The sequence below is a fragment of the Rhea pennata genome, chromosome 8, assembly GCF_028389875.1.
Source record: "Rhea pennata isolate bPtePen1 chromosome 8, bPtePen1.pri, whole genome shotgun sequence".
NCBI lineage: Eukaryota > Metazoa > Chordata > Aves > Rheiformes > Rheidae > Rhea > Rhea pennata.
Genome location: NC_084670.1, coordinates 21,536,057 through 21,550,601, shown reverse-complemented (window position 1 = coordinate 21,550,601; position 14,545 = coordinate 21,536,057). Strand labels below are relative to the sequence as shown.

At 38.2% G+C, this 14,545-nt stretch overlaps 2 protein-coding genes across 3 annotated transcripts in view; one reads left to right on the top strand and one right to left on the bottom strand.

Moving 5' to 3' along the window:
* AGL (amylo-alpha-1, 6-glucosidase, 4-alpha-glucanotransferase) overlaps window positions 1–11,334 on the bottom strand; it is a 36,804-nt gene extending 25,470 nt beyond the window's left edge. For both annotated transcript variants that reach the window (XM_062582128.1, XM_062582127.1), the window contains exons 1-10: window positions 11,194–11,334; window positions 8,809–9,019; window positions 7,919–8,085; window positions 7,255–7,458; window positions 3,529–3,710; window positions 3,196–3,307; window positions 2,658–2,778; window positions 2,360–2,462; window positions 2,169–2,266; window positions 1,445–1,584 (exon numbers count right to left, since the gene is read on the bottom strand). In XM_062582128.1, the coding sequence (XP_062438112.1) occupies window positions 1,445–1,584; window positions 2,169–2,266; window positions 2,360–2,462; window positions 2,658–2,778; window positions 3,196–3,307; window positions 3,529–3,710; window positions 7,255–7,458; window positions 7,919–8,085; window positions 8,809–9,019; window positions 11,194–11,275 (1,420 nt within the window). In that variant the 5' untranslated portion in view covers window positions 11,276–11,334. The remainder of the gene's footprint in view (window positions 1–1,444; window positions 1,585–2,168; window positions 2,267–2,359; window positions 2,463–2,657; window positions 2,779–3,195; window positions 3,308–3,528; window positions 3,711–7,254; window positions 7,459–7,918; window positions 8,086–8,808; window positions 9,020–11,193) is intronic.
* Window positions 11,335–11,763: 429 nt separating this feature from the next.
* FRRS1 (ferric chelate reductase 1) overlaps window positions 11,764–14,545 on the top strand; it is a 177,122-nt gene continuing 174,340 nt past the window's right edge. The window contains exon 1 of the mRNA XM_062582149.1: window positions 11,764–12,096. The gene's annotated coding sequence lies outside the window, so the exon portion shown is untranslated. The remainder of the gene's footprint in view (window positions 12,097–14,545) is intronic.

The window sequence follows — 14,545 nt, the reverse complement described above, 5'->3', positions numbered from 1 at the left end:
GCAGTCCCCATATTTAATTTGGATTAAATTTCCTTGATCATCCACAAGTCTTACAAACCAGATGCTGAAGGTGCCCCTACTGACAAGTCTGACATAGTATAGCACCAACTGGTATGTCTCCCTTTAGGGAGAAACAGTTTGAGTAATGTTATCAAATAGCAAACTTCAAAGAAACTTTCTCCATTTAATATCGACATCAGCATTTTCAGTTCGGTCACTAACAAACTTTCCCTTTGTGAGGAGGATAGGCCTCTTCTAAAGCAGAACACAGGCTACAAAAAGGACAGAACATTAGATCAATCCAGGAGAATCTAGACTCTGCAGAGGAAGACAGTTTGGTCCTGAGCTGTAGCTGAGGTTCAACACAGCGTAGAATATCAACTTAGGTCATATTTTTCTGACATAAAAACTACAGATTAAATAACAATTTGCTTAAAGCACCAGTTAGGAAAAAGGAAAAAAAAATAATCCCCAAACAGTTTAATTTTGCTAAGAGTCAAAATGTTACCTTAACAAATCCTAAAACCCTCTCCCTAACTGAAAACAATCTAAAGAAAGTACCTGCATGTACTCTTTATTCAAAACTCTCCAAAACATTTAAGCTTAAATGAAAAAAAAAACTTCATAGTCCTTAATACACTCAAATATAAAACTACTATTTAAGAGCTAATACTTCAGAAATTCATTATATAGCTTTTTCTTTAGAGTACAACTACAAGTAGTTTTAAAATACCAGTGCTATTATCAACACTGTTCTACCTATAAAGTTAAGCTGAGACACTCCAGTACAGTGCAGTTCCATGGGTAGCTGAGGTGACCTACTCTTTCACTGCTGCTACAAAGAGAAGAGGCAAGAGCCCCTTCTCCTCCCACCTCTTTCCCTGCTCCTCCCTATCCCATCCCTACACCACCTTACGCGATCACCTCTCAACTGCCTTTTCTTGTGGCACTCACTGAACCTTTCTAGGAGCAAGCTATTGCTCACTGATGCAGCAGAATACTAACACCTTTTTATTGCATTTTTATTTTATATACACACATATATATATATATATTTTTCTGCCACCTTCCAAGTAGCTAATAGGAAGCCTAACAAGTAGTGGTGTTGGAACAAAGTACACAGTAAGCAGAAAAGACTATGGCAAGTGGGGAGAGGCATGATGTCCCCATTTCAGCGGCACAGAGCTGATAGTTTGCCTCTAAAATCTTGCAGAACTGCACCTCAAATCCCAGTTATTGTATTCAATCTTTCATATGCTGAAGGGTAAGTAAGAGTGCTATACACTGAACAACTGTCCACTATTCAGCTTTTTGTAACTTCAGAAGAATACATCCTAAAAAAAAAAAAAAAAAAAAAAAAAGTTGTTTGACTAAACAAAATCCTCTTTTGCTTTGGCTAAAGTATCATAAAGGTTTAAAAAATGATTTGAAGTTCTTTACAAACCTGGTTCAGCAAAGTTTTTAAGAGGATCATCTCCCATTACCCAACCATTATGGGCCATGAAATAACAAGCCTTATCTGGCTGATGTATCATAGTTTCTTCTTCCTCCACAATCAGCTCTTTGAATGGATAAGTAAAGTATCTGTGGAATACATAGGCAAGCAATAAGTAAAGCAAACCAAACCAAAAAAAAAAAAAAAAACAAAACTTAAGATAACCTTGACTGCAATTCATTACTTTTGAAATTAGAGTATCTGCCACAAACTGCCTTTTAGCTAAAATGGATATAAAAAGCAGCTGCCAGACTATAAGTGATGTACAGTTTTCTATTTCACAAGATCTCAAAGGAGGAAGGACAGTTGTTTCCACTATCTTGGTGTCAGCTGACAGTGCAAAAATAACACCCCAGTCCCTCAGACATACAAGTAGCATCAGGTACACCAAACATGAAAGGTATAGGTTTTCCTAATTCCACCTCTCTTCCACCCACAAGAGCAATTTGCACTATGTAAAGCTTCAGTGGGTCCCGAGTACAGTATCATGCTTTTGGAATTCACAGGTTTATCAGTTATCATCTCTGCTTAAACAAGACAGTCACAGATTAAGTGACCACTGTACATGAGAAAAAACGTGCACTTGTACATATGAATTTTTACTTCTAAAGAGCTTTGAAATCACTTCCTTGTATAGAATTTAACAGTTTTCAATTAAGAAAAATGATAATACCTGGTAACTAAAGGATATTTTCTAGTAACAGGACCAAGTTTAGGACCATGAGCAGCCAGTCGTTCATAAACTACATTCCCCACAAGGCAGTTGATAGCCTAGAAATAATTAAATTATGCATTATTAAGGAAAAAACCTTCATTATTTGCAATTTAAAACAATTCAGCATTAAAATACAGCAACTATAAGACCTGCTCTTGATGGTGATTAGTTTGTCTGTACTGTTCAGCATTCAGTTCTTCAATTCTCTTGCGAAACCAGTTACAACACTCTTCTATTGCAGCTGGTCCATTGCTTTGCAGGTGGAAATTACATCAGAGAACAATTAGAAAAATTCATCTTTAAAATACTTCATAGTAAATACACATAATTAAAATTAGTGGAAAAACATTTTTTCCCTCCATCTCTGAACATAATTTTACCTTCTTTGGTTCTGCAAATTTAACTTCACTTCTAATTTTAACTTGTAATCAATAATGCAATCAATACCTGTGTGGTATGAAAGTTGCCAATGCTATATCCATATCTACAGTACAGCCAAGTCGTTTATAATTGGGATCCTGAACTATCTGAAGATGTTGATTTCGATCAGATTTAGTGCTCATTTTGCCTGAGAACAAATTTTAAAAGTCATCATTAAGTAAAAATAGAAAACACCTTTAGAAGACAAAAACTTTTACCATTTTGGCATAAGATGTGAGTTTTTGGAGGGTTGCAAAGGGAAAGAAACATTTAAGATGTCAGAGCTGGCTATTCAAAAACAACCGTTCTCAGTTATCATACTGGATTCAAGCAAAAAACTCATTCTTATTCCCCCTCATTTCTAGTAATTTTTTCCTAGCCCAGTCTTCAAAGGCTTTATTAGCTTTCAAAGCATCCACACACGTTTAACTCAGCATAGTAGATTTCTCACATAGCAAAAATTGGGGCTCTTCTCCAGCTTGTTAACAAGCTAATGTATAGTTTCTTGAACTCCATCCTCCTAGTTATAAATAAGGAATTCACGTGCTTTGGCAAAATACTTTACCTTGAGTTAGAAGAGTTTTAAATTGCTGCACAGCTTTGTTAACATCCACTTGGAAAAATTCCCATAGTTTAATTTTTGGATATATATCTTCCCAGATTATTTTACGTATACACTGTAAAGATAAAAATTTTGTAAGTTAATGATGTTGATAATTAACGTGATCAAAAAACACTGAGCACTCATATGATGTTTTAAGGAATAAAGTAAGTGTTTGGGGGTAAAAATTGTTCTACTAAATATATCTGCAAAGTATCACCACAACCCTTAAACAACATTAAAGTATATTCATCTGTTTAGTGTTCATCAGTGTATGTTTAGTTCTTATTTACTTACATTTAGGTGATGATCATTTTCAATTAAAGGAGGAAGCCCTTTATCAATACACTTTCCTTCAGCCACCATACAGGTCAAGTGCCACAAAGCTCTATCTAAGACCCAAGCTGGCTTCAGGTGAGGAGAATTTACAAGATTATAGGCACATTCTGGATGCATCCTGAGCCATTCACTGTTAGCAGCTTATTTAAAAAAAATAAAAACAGGGGGAGGGAAAAAAAAAAAACATAGCCTGAATACTTTTTTTTTTTAATGCAAACATCTTAACACAGAGAATTTAAGATATTGTAGCACATACAATTAGTTCACATTTCAGTTGAAGTTTTTCATTTATTTCAGCCAACAGAAAAGTCATGCCTATGCAGAAGTGTGCATTGTTGATATTAATTTTTTATTTATTTTTTTTGCAACAGTTGGTCACGGAGACTGCAGGAAGTTATGTAAAAAAAATATACAGTAGTACCACCTATTCTAAAATACTGAGAAAAATTACATTTTTGTTGCAGGAAATATCAAGCAATGGATATGAAATCTCTGTATGTGTTTAAAGGCCAAATGCTACATTCCATATCAAGATTTAAGATGGCCTAAGCTATTTTATATTCTTAGCCATAAGATACAAAACACATACACAAACACACACAAAACTAATGAAAAATGTACTTAAATGGGTCTCACATAAGGAAATGAGCGTACTCTCTGGTGCCCACAAATTGAACGCTATTTCAGATTAGATGCTACTCTGATGTCTGTTTTGTAACTTGCCCTATAGTGCCACCAAACACCAAAAGAAAAGCCAAAAGACCAAAACAAACCAAAAATCCAAGAAAATTAGGCTATGCTGAATAGGAAGAATTAAATCAAAGTAGTTAAGGAGTCTTTGCTTGCAAATGAGTGTAATCTAATATAGACAGTGGTGTACACAGAGCAATATAGGTAAATACATATATGGTAGAGAAGATTTTAATTTTTTAAATATAATAAAGAAAAAAATTTCAATAGTTAATTTCTGTGTTTATGAAACTACCCTAAACATACATTTTTTAAAAAAATAATAATTTCCATAAGTTCTTTTGAATCTCTGAAATTAAAAATCTAAATGATTAAAAAAAGAAAAAGAAGGACATGGGGAAGTAATAAAAGCTACTCAAATTTTACAAAACATTTTTTAAAGATGTGTTCTATGAGAAATATATCATCAATCTATTGTATTAGAAAAACAGAAAAACAATAGAATCAAATTCAAGGAAAATATTCAATGAGTTACAGTATCAGAAACATGAAGAAAGAGTCAGTAATTGTTCTGGAATTGTGGACACGTTAACAACTGAAAAACAATTTTGCTTGATTCAAAGAAGATCAAACAAAAATGTCAAAGGGAAAGAAGAGCGTACTCCCTCACCCTCTACTATGAATAGCTCTTCTAAACACCTGCCTATACTACAGCTCAAGACTATTAAAAACATGGCATGAAGATCTAAATGTCCACAAATGGTTTGACCTTATAAACATGGAATTCTGCCATCTACAACTAAATGCATCCTACTGATTTGAAAGTTACATAAAGCAATACTAAGCTCAGGCTGTTAAAGGGTGTTCTTAGAATCAGAATGGCAGCAGTGCAAGGGACCTCTGGAGATCGTCTAGTCCAACCCTCAGCATAGCCCCGTAGGGGATTGAACCCATGACCTGGGCATTAGCAGCACCACACTCAAACCAACAGAGCTAAACCTGCCTTGGACAACCAGATCTCTCTCTCTCTTTTAAATATATACATATGCTACTTCTGAAAAAATATTTTTCTCCAAAAATTAGAGCTACCTTACTCTGCTCAGATGAGCAAAAACAATGATTTACTATAAAGTCTTCCATCAGTAAATAAAATTCTAAAAGGGCAATACATCCCTTTAATCCAAAATATTAACTTAAGATGTCTCTTCTTAATGACACAGAAATTTATTTCAGCTAAAGCCACTGAAAACTCAGAAAAGAAAAAAATACTTTCTATTTTCCTCTCTTATTGAGAAGTAAATGCTGACCAATGTAATATTTTGAGTGAACACTTTGAAAGAAACAGCAGCCCAGAAACAGCAAGTGTATGCAGTTACCAGTGTTTTCAAGCTCATCTACGATACTCTCTCAAACACGCCAAAGGCGTATCTATATTTAACATGCACATGCATTTCTCATTACTTTTAAAGCTAGGCTAATTTTAATAGACTAACATAGATATATAAAAAAAAAAAAAAAATCAATTCCCATCATTCCCTACAGTCTAAGTTTTTTCTGCTCCCTTCTAATGCAAGAAATCAAACACTATGGTCTTAACCGCTGAATATTCAAGCTAAGCTAGCTGACTTGACATTGCCACTTGCATACAGCAGGGTCAGCTAGAAAGCAGAAACTACCAACCAACAAAAGTGACCAGTGTTTGCTGAGGGCTCATCAGCTGCTTGGAATTATCAGCAGTAGAGGATTTACTGAGAGACAACTCAGTGTTTTAAGCCTCTAATGCAACCATGCTGCAGAATTAGTAAGCATGTGCAAGTACTCATAATCTGCTCGAAATAAATAATCATTTATTTTATATTCAAATAGATTTATGAAACATGTTTTATGCTTAAATCACCCTAAAGTGCAGGAATGAGCTACCAGAAATTGGTCTTCAGTTAAAAACACAGTAAATGTAGAATTAGATTCCCACCTAATTGATCAGGCAAAAAGAAACTCAGACTCTTTGGCTATTTTCTTATTCCAACCCCCCCCCCCGAAAATCTACCTCCACAGGTACGTACCACTACCACTTAAGTGGATATTTATCAATGTATCTTTCTGCTTATACCATCTCTCTCATGTGTACTAGCAAAAACTCTGGATTTACAACTGACTACTACAGACTTCACTGGAGTTTTTCATTACTAACAACCAAGAGGGGAAAAGCAATCAACACTTACTGATATTTTAAAAAATTTAGAGACAAAAGCAAAGTCATCAGATATATCTTGCTTAATGATTTAAAGCAAAGTCATAGTTATTTCAATATTTCTATCCTGTTAGAAGACACTTATTCCTTCACCATGGTATAACTTAAAAAAAAAAAAGTTTGCTTCTCCATCCTGATTAATTTTTCCAGCTATGAAGGCAACATGACAGTCTTTACGCAAACGTGACCACATAGTATTGTGGCATTGTATTTTCTAAATATATCAAATACGTTTCAGACTCTAATTCTAACTTAGATGTATATAAAACCATTTGCCTCAAGAGTATACAAATATACACTGGAAAAAGAGGACAAGATCTCAAGCATGACCAGCATGTAGAGAATAGTGTGAAAGAAACTGGACTTCCAATCATTAAAGTGCAAAAAGTTCTCATTTGATACTGTGAGAATGTTTTAAAGCCCAATTCTCTATAATTCCCTGTTTAATAAGAAATTACTTCATTTATGTTTACCCACAAAATAATTCATAATATAGATTCCGTTCATTTGTGCACAAGTTGTAAACTACAGATCATAAAAATAAGCATGATAAAAACGCAGACATGCACAAGATCATGAATGCCCTCTGTGAAGGCCTCTATTCGTTCTTTAATTAATGATACAGAATTCTTTTTGCATTCATAACAGCTATGTCTCCATAACAGATGGATATAAATTAAGGGAAATAATGTAATATAATTACTAGACCAATCTGGTTATTAACACACACACAGAAATCATACCAGTATGATTGTAGACTACATCTGTGATGCAAAGCATATTCCATTCATTTTTCATTTTTTCCACAAGAGCGCCTATATCGCTCCAAGTGCACTTTTTATTATGGCTTGAAAATTCAGTATTTACTTCTAACTGATCAGCCAATGAATAACATGATCTAGACAGTCCAAGTTTCTGAAGTGGCGTAAAATGAATCATATTGTAACCTGAAGTAAAAAGAAAAATACATTTCAGTAAAATAAGTTCCCTGACAAAAAGCATAATAAATTACAGTCATAACATGTATTAAAAGCTAATGTTTGGAATAACTAGCATAAATTAAACTGAATCTTCCTCTCAATATATTCTGTATAATACTTGTCTTAAAACAAAATAAAAAAACCCCACACATCTCAGCTCTACAAACTTTTATATCCATCTGAAACTAAGCCAATAAAATGAAAAAGTGATTTCCCATACAAGGAAATTCCAAATTCTTGCACTTAAGCAAATATTTCTGTGATTCCACTGACTTAAACTGTTAATTTAACTGAACCTAGTGGGAAATACTTAAACTATAAACTAAAGGATAAATAAACTGTTTATATTGAAGTTCTTCAGTGTAATTTTGATTTTTAACCACAAGATAAAAGAAACTATATCCCTTAGTATGTATATCATTATTACCTGTTTCTTTTGCAACTTTAAGCCTATCTTCCCATTCATGAAAAGGTCCCAGACACTTAGCAAGGAATGTCTGGAGCGTAACACAATCCAAAGGTAACACATGATTATCAGCTCCAACACGCAAAATAGGATCCACAACTATGTAACCTCCACCACTTTTCTCATTTCTAGGAGAAATTAATGAAATTGTCATTGACATAGCAAATACCGCTTGTAAAAATCAGTTTCAGAAACAGAAGCCAACAAACGCACCTATTTTAAAAACACTGATGCCTACTTCAGCAGTTAGGGTGTGCATGTGGCAGGGCTAAAACACTGCAGAGATGTTCACCTCTTAAGCACCATCTGTCTACTGGACATACAACAGTGCTTACAAGAGTAAAATTAAGATACAGAACTTTAAACTCTCTCCTTCAAAAGTGAGGTGCCTTTGTTTTTGTCCTGGGGACAGTCTACCAGTTCCTGCTTTTAGGATATGGTTGGAAAGCAAGCATGACTGCCTATCTTTCCTACATGGACTTACGTTACATTTGGAGCACTATCCTGTTAAAGAAAGAGACCTGAGCTAAACATCCTCCTTAGTCTATGGGAATTTAACTGTCAGCTCCTATCTTTCAGGTGCTCACATCAAAATTGGTTTTCTTTTCCAAACATTCATACAAAATTGGACATCAAATGTCTTCTGTAAATTCTTCAGAATAGCTCAGCATCAGAAAGTATTAGACAACCACCACAACTGTTGTCTTTCATCAGATTTAAATAGGCCCCACTATTGCACTTAACAACGGAGAAAAATGTTTTTATTCTTAACAGTATTTCTTCAGGTCAAAAAATCTATGCAGAAATAGGAAACAGACTGCATTTCTCAGTATGTAAAAAGTTTCACTTACCCAAGACTGAAATAATACTGGTATGATCCAGAAATCTGGAGATCCAGTTTGCAATATTTGTCAGAGTCATCTTCTTTTCCTGTAGGATTGTGCCACGATAATGTCCTGAACTTGTGGCGATCAAACACTTCTCCAGAAGCTGGATAGTTAGTATACACAGTAACATGCTTTCCTTGAAGAGTTGGGCCCAGTCGGAACTGTAATTCAAAACCTCAAGAAGAAAGAAATTAAAGACATTAAAGACATCTTATTAGGAGGACTAGATATTTCTACTCTGTAACAACCGTTCATAATTTGAAACTATGTTAGGAAGAAAAGTCACCAACATATCTGTCAAGAACTTCTGCAGGATAGCATATTTCTACAGCATCTTCTCTCCCTATTTTCTTATCCTTTCCATTTACAGAGTTCTTTTTCTTTTCTTATACAGAATCATTTATCTCCTTTCCATTTTGTTTCCCTTTTCCACATAAAAAGTCTTAAAAACAAAAACCAGCAGAGAGTTACCAAATCACATACAATCCCATGTAGGTGTCGGTATACATAATAGTAGTAAATAAATAAAAAATAAATCTTAAATTTCTAAATTCATGTTTTTAAACTGTAAAATGATGTTTACTTGCATGTAATTTACAGCAGACAAATACATTTTCCTTTAAATCACTGAGCTCTGTGGAGCTTGTACAAGTCCTGCGGCTCATACGTGCATTGGAAAGAACAGTATTTAGGCTTAGGATAACAAGAATAGAGAGAATGCAATTAGAATATTAGGACTTAAAATTGGATTGTAGTCAGTTCAGTAGACTATTTCTGTAGTTCAGCTGAACGTGAAAAATTAAGCTTACTCAACAGGTCTTAGAATACACTTCTACCTGCAGGTATGAGGGCCTTCATCACATACATGGCTAAGTTATCACAGGGTATTTTCATGTAGATGTTTAAGGGCTTGCACAGTAACTTCTACTGAATTATGTGCCAGTCATGTAACTGATTAGTAATATACCTAGTTCCCAACCAGTCTACAAAATTAGACTTTTGAATAAAAGAAATCTGCGTATCTGTAAGAGCAAATAATTAAAGACAAAGTCTTAAAAGAATTCGACAGTGTTAAGTTCCACTCGCTTAAACTGGAAAAAAAAGTTGCTTATGAAGTAGAATCACAGCAGCTCTAATATCAGAGTTCAGCTGTCTGAGTACATTTAAATATGGAAGTATCAACAAGCCCATACTTTCTCTTATTAACATAATCATCACTGCATCAAAGAAGCCATGTAAAGTAGCGTCAGGTAAAATGAAGCTCATTTGACTGTAAAAATCTTACACGAAAAATCACTTTTGGAAGGTGAGCACAATTCTCTCTAGTACTGCCTTGACATTTCATTACAGGGTTTTCTAAAATTAGAGTTGAGGGATATATGCCACTGATATCTTATTTCCTGTAACAGTTACACTGACATCAGGAATGCCATGCTCAAATGAACTATGCCCTCCCCAAGACTGCTGCCAGCAGAGGCATTTTAGATGTTTGAAGTCCACAGACTTTTCTGTGACTCTCTCCAAGAAAATTTACATAACTCAAAGGAAAAAAATCAATAACAGATTAAGTTAAACTCTGCATTTGTACACTAATGGTATTTTTCTAGATTACACAGAAAATTCTGAACACAATATATTTAAAGAGACTTTTCATTTATATAAGCAAGGAACCAACATATTACTTTTATACTAAACCACAAGCTTCTAGGTCTTTTATATGGCAAAAAAAGGTAATTACAACCAGAAAACTTTCACGCAAATAACAAGGGTTTAATAACCATTTCAAATGATACAGCAAAAGAGTAACTTTTTATTATTTTTTTTTTTTTAATGGGCTGAATTTGCTGACCAGTCTGACAGTGGACCAAATACAGAGCTCGGGTTTTTCTGAAAATAGAGGTTCTGGCTAGCACACGGCCAGAACAGTAACAACACAGCACAGCTTTAAGAAAGTTGTCTGGCAAGGAAGATTTGGAAGGCGCTGAAGCAGCCTGTATTCCCAAACAGTACCTCAGATTTAACAGGACTGTTAATATTGTTGATGCATTTCCCATTTCTAACATTAAAAAGGAGAGTCAGCGGGCACGCTGCAGAGCGGGGTTAACGAGGGCTCTTTACGGGCCAGGGAAGTGCGGATCATGGGGGCAGAGCCCCTGCCCTGCGGGGCTGCCTCGGACGCCCGCCGCACTGCACCCGCAGCGCGCCCGGCGCCGGGCTGCGGGCGCCCGACGAGCCGGCCCGAGCCACCTCCGCGCTCGGCAGCGGGCACAGCCCGCCACGGACAAACCCGTGCTAAAGCAAGGGCTGCGCATGGGGCGCGGTAAGGCCGCGCGCCCTCGCCGCGCCCACCTTGCTCCAGCCTGAAGAGGGTCTTGTCCAGCTTCTCCATCTCGCCGAGGTGCAGCAGCCGCGTATGCCCCGCGCCGGGCATGGCGGCCTCCGCGCCAGCGGCCCCCGGCGGCGGGCGGGCAGCGCTGCCGGCAGGGAGCACAACCGGACCCCGCCGCGGCGACGGCCCCGCGGCTGCGGCCGCCTCAAAGCGCCTCGCGGCGACGCGCACGCACTGCCCGACCGGCGGGGCGGGGCGGCGGCGCGGGGCCGCCCGGGGACGGGGAGGGGCGCGGGGCGGCGGCCGCTCCTGCGTGTGGCCCCTCGGTCGCCGCCCTCGCGAGCGGCCGACGCGCAGCTCCTCAGGCGCGAGGCCGGGGCCCGGCACAGGGCGGCTGCTACCGCCCCCTTTCTTGCGACAAACTTTATTGGTTCCGCCGTGACCGCACACGGCGGGCGGCGGCGCCGGCGCAGCTCCCGCGAGAGCCGGGCCGGGCCGGGCCGTTACCTCAGGGGCGCCCCGCCCCCCCGGCGCGCGTGCCCGGGGCCGCCCCGCGCCGCTGCAGCGGCCGCCGCGCGGGCGGGGCCGCGTCGCTCGTCATGGCTGCCTGTGGGGAGAAGCGTGGTGTCGCCTAGCGTTCAAGCGCTATATATAGCGTGTGGGCGAGAGTACCAGCTCTGAGGATGTTTCTGTGGCCAAGGTGTAAGGCAGTCAAGAAGGAAAAAAAAAAAAAAAAAAACAAAGCAAAAAGATCCCCATTATTGTGAGGAACGCTGTCAGCTGAAACACTGCCCCCCGCCAGCCCTTGCCATTGCCTAGCCTCGCTGTAACAACGCAATACCTGTCACAGTCGCTGTAAGCCTCTCACCACCAAAACCCTTAACTGCACCCCGCTGAAAAGGTCAGCCCTGCAGCCTCAGAAGGTCAGTCTATTTTTATTTATTTATTTATTTATTTTAAAATGAGTCTATTTTTATTGCCTAGACCTACGTTAAAAAAAATGCTTCTCAGTTTACAGTCACTAGGTTATACTGTTTATTTTTTGAAAAGGTAGTATATTGCATCAAATTAAGACTGCAAAAGAGAATTTAGATACAACTCTGCACTCCCAGTTACCACATGCATATCCTTATAATTGCATTGCTTGCTGTGACATGTTCATCCAATTAAAATGTATTTAGGCAGTCCAGAAGCATTAATGTTTATAGAAGCACTTCTGCTCACCTCCCACTGTATTTGTTACCTATTCTGATAGATAATCTTTCTGCTTTCACCCACCCCTCCCTCCAAATGTTTTAAGAAATCTGTTTGTCCCTCATTACAGTTCACATTTTTGATGTTGAGAAAGTTTTCATGTCTGTGTAAGTGAAGGGCTTACATGGCTTGTAAGCCTTACATGTAGGCTTTTATGAATCCCTACACTGTTAAGATCCTAAGAGAGACTGAGGGAAAATCTCTAGGAAAAGCTCCCCCACTGAGCGGTTCGCCTCAGCTGAATCTGTTGCTTTCAGACTGGATTATTCTACATGGATGTTTCCTTGGGGCCTAGAGAGATTCTCCCTTCTTTCATGTTCTTCCTGGTCTCCTTATTCCTTAGCCTATGTGCTTTTGTGCACAGAACAGACTTGCATGTGCCAGAAGCACAATTTATCGGTTTGTTAATCTCTCAACTGGAGATGTGTTAGTAGAGGAGATACAGCATAGGGGTGGGAAATACATGAAGTGCCAATAGGTACAGAAGGAGTAGGAACTAAGTAGATGTACATAATTGATAGGAAGCTGGACCATCTCTTTGCTGTGGTCCTCAGCAGGCTTCAGTATCCAGAAGTGACTTGTGCAAGATTTTGTGGTAAAGAAATTGCAAAGTGTCTCTTCCTCCAGGCTTGCTATTGCGTACTGCGAGCAGGGCAGGATTTAGAAATCTCATGGGCTACACATGGAGTGAACAGTTCTAAGAGAAGAAGAGCTAGTAATGCCTACATAACTAGGCTATTTTCATGAGTACTTTTCCTAAAGCGCAAGCTGAATACATTGTCAAAAGCAAGGAAAACCAGAAGGATTATTACTCAAGGCAATTTTACCGTGGCCACTGAAGTTTACCAATGTGGATGTTTCATTTCTCCAAGTTACTAGGTTTGTGCTGCACACATTTCCACTGTGCTATACATTAAGGCATATTTTGAAGTGCATCCAAGTTTATGAGAAAGGATTTTTAAATTTTTGAAAACAAAAGTCATTGGGAAACCAAACTAACATACAGGCTCCTAATTCCAAATCGTGAAACACTATTTTGACAAACTTTTGTTATAGCAGCTAAAATAGCCATCGATCTCCATGAAGGACTTGATCCACTACAGGACTGATGTTCATTAAATACTATGTAGCCACTTAATTGTTAGAGCAGTATCATCTCATTGGCCTTCAGTTCATTTTGAAAAATCTTACTGTTACAAAGCAGGCTGAATAAATACATACCAAGCTTAACCAGGAAAGCAGAACAGGCTGCCTCAATCTTCCTCCATCAATATCACCTAATATGCAGGCACATCACTTGGAGCCTTTGGGCCTGCATTAATTGAGCAGAGGTAAACTGAGCCTGCTTTTTGCATATGGGAACCACCCCAGCAAAACATCAGGGCTTAGGTGCTACTATTTAGCATTACAGATATTGTGTAGGCCACAGCCTGCAGCAGTTGTGCATAGTGTTTGCTATACTGGCATTTAAATGGTGCACTTCACAGACGCATTTCATGTTCAGCTTGCAGTTTTTCTGTGTATGTTATTAAACACCACAACAGGAAAGGATTAACAGTTGCTTCAAAATAAGAGTGGATACCATATCAGTGTCATTAGCAGGAAATAGTTTTCCAACTTTTTCAAGCCTATAAATACCAGAATTCCTCAGTCTCTTGATATATGCCTTCCTAGCATTCCTCCTCGCCCCCGTTCTGGTTCTGCCATGCAGTATTACAAAACACTTGTTCTTGCAAAGGAGAAACAGGGAACTGTTTATTCCATCAGTGGCCTCAGCACAGTTTAGAAAGCCTGATCGTTGGATATCTGGTCGCACTCAGGTCACATTGCTCTTGCCTACTTCAGAGTTTATGACTGTAATATTTAGGAACTTAAAATACTTGCATGACAGTACTCTTTTGTTTGGTTTTTAAATAACAGTAATAGTTCCTGATACCAACAATAGAAGCCAACATAGAACTTAACTGAACTTCTGCCTAAAATTAAAAGCAGATTTCTTTGGCCTGTATGCAGGAAACAAGCAAGTTTATAAAATTTAAAGTGATAGCACAATTTTTTGTCAATGCCCCATACTCCTCAGCAGTAAATTTATGAAGTAACACTATTATTACTTAACCA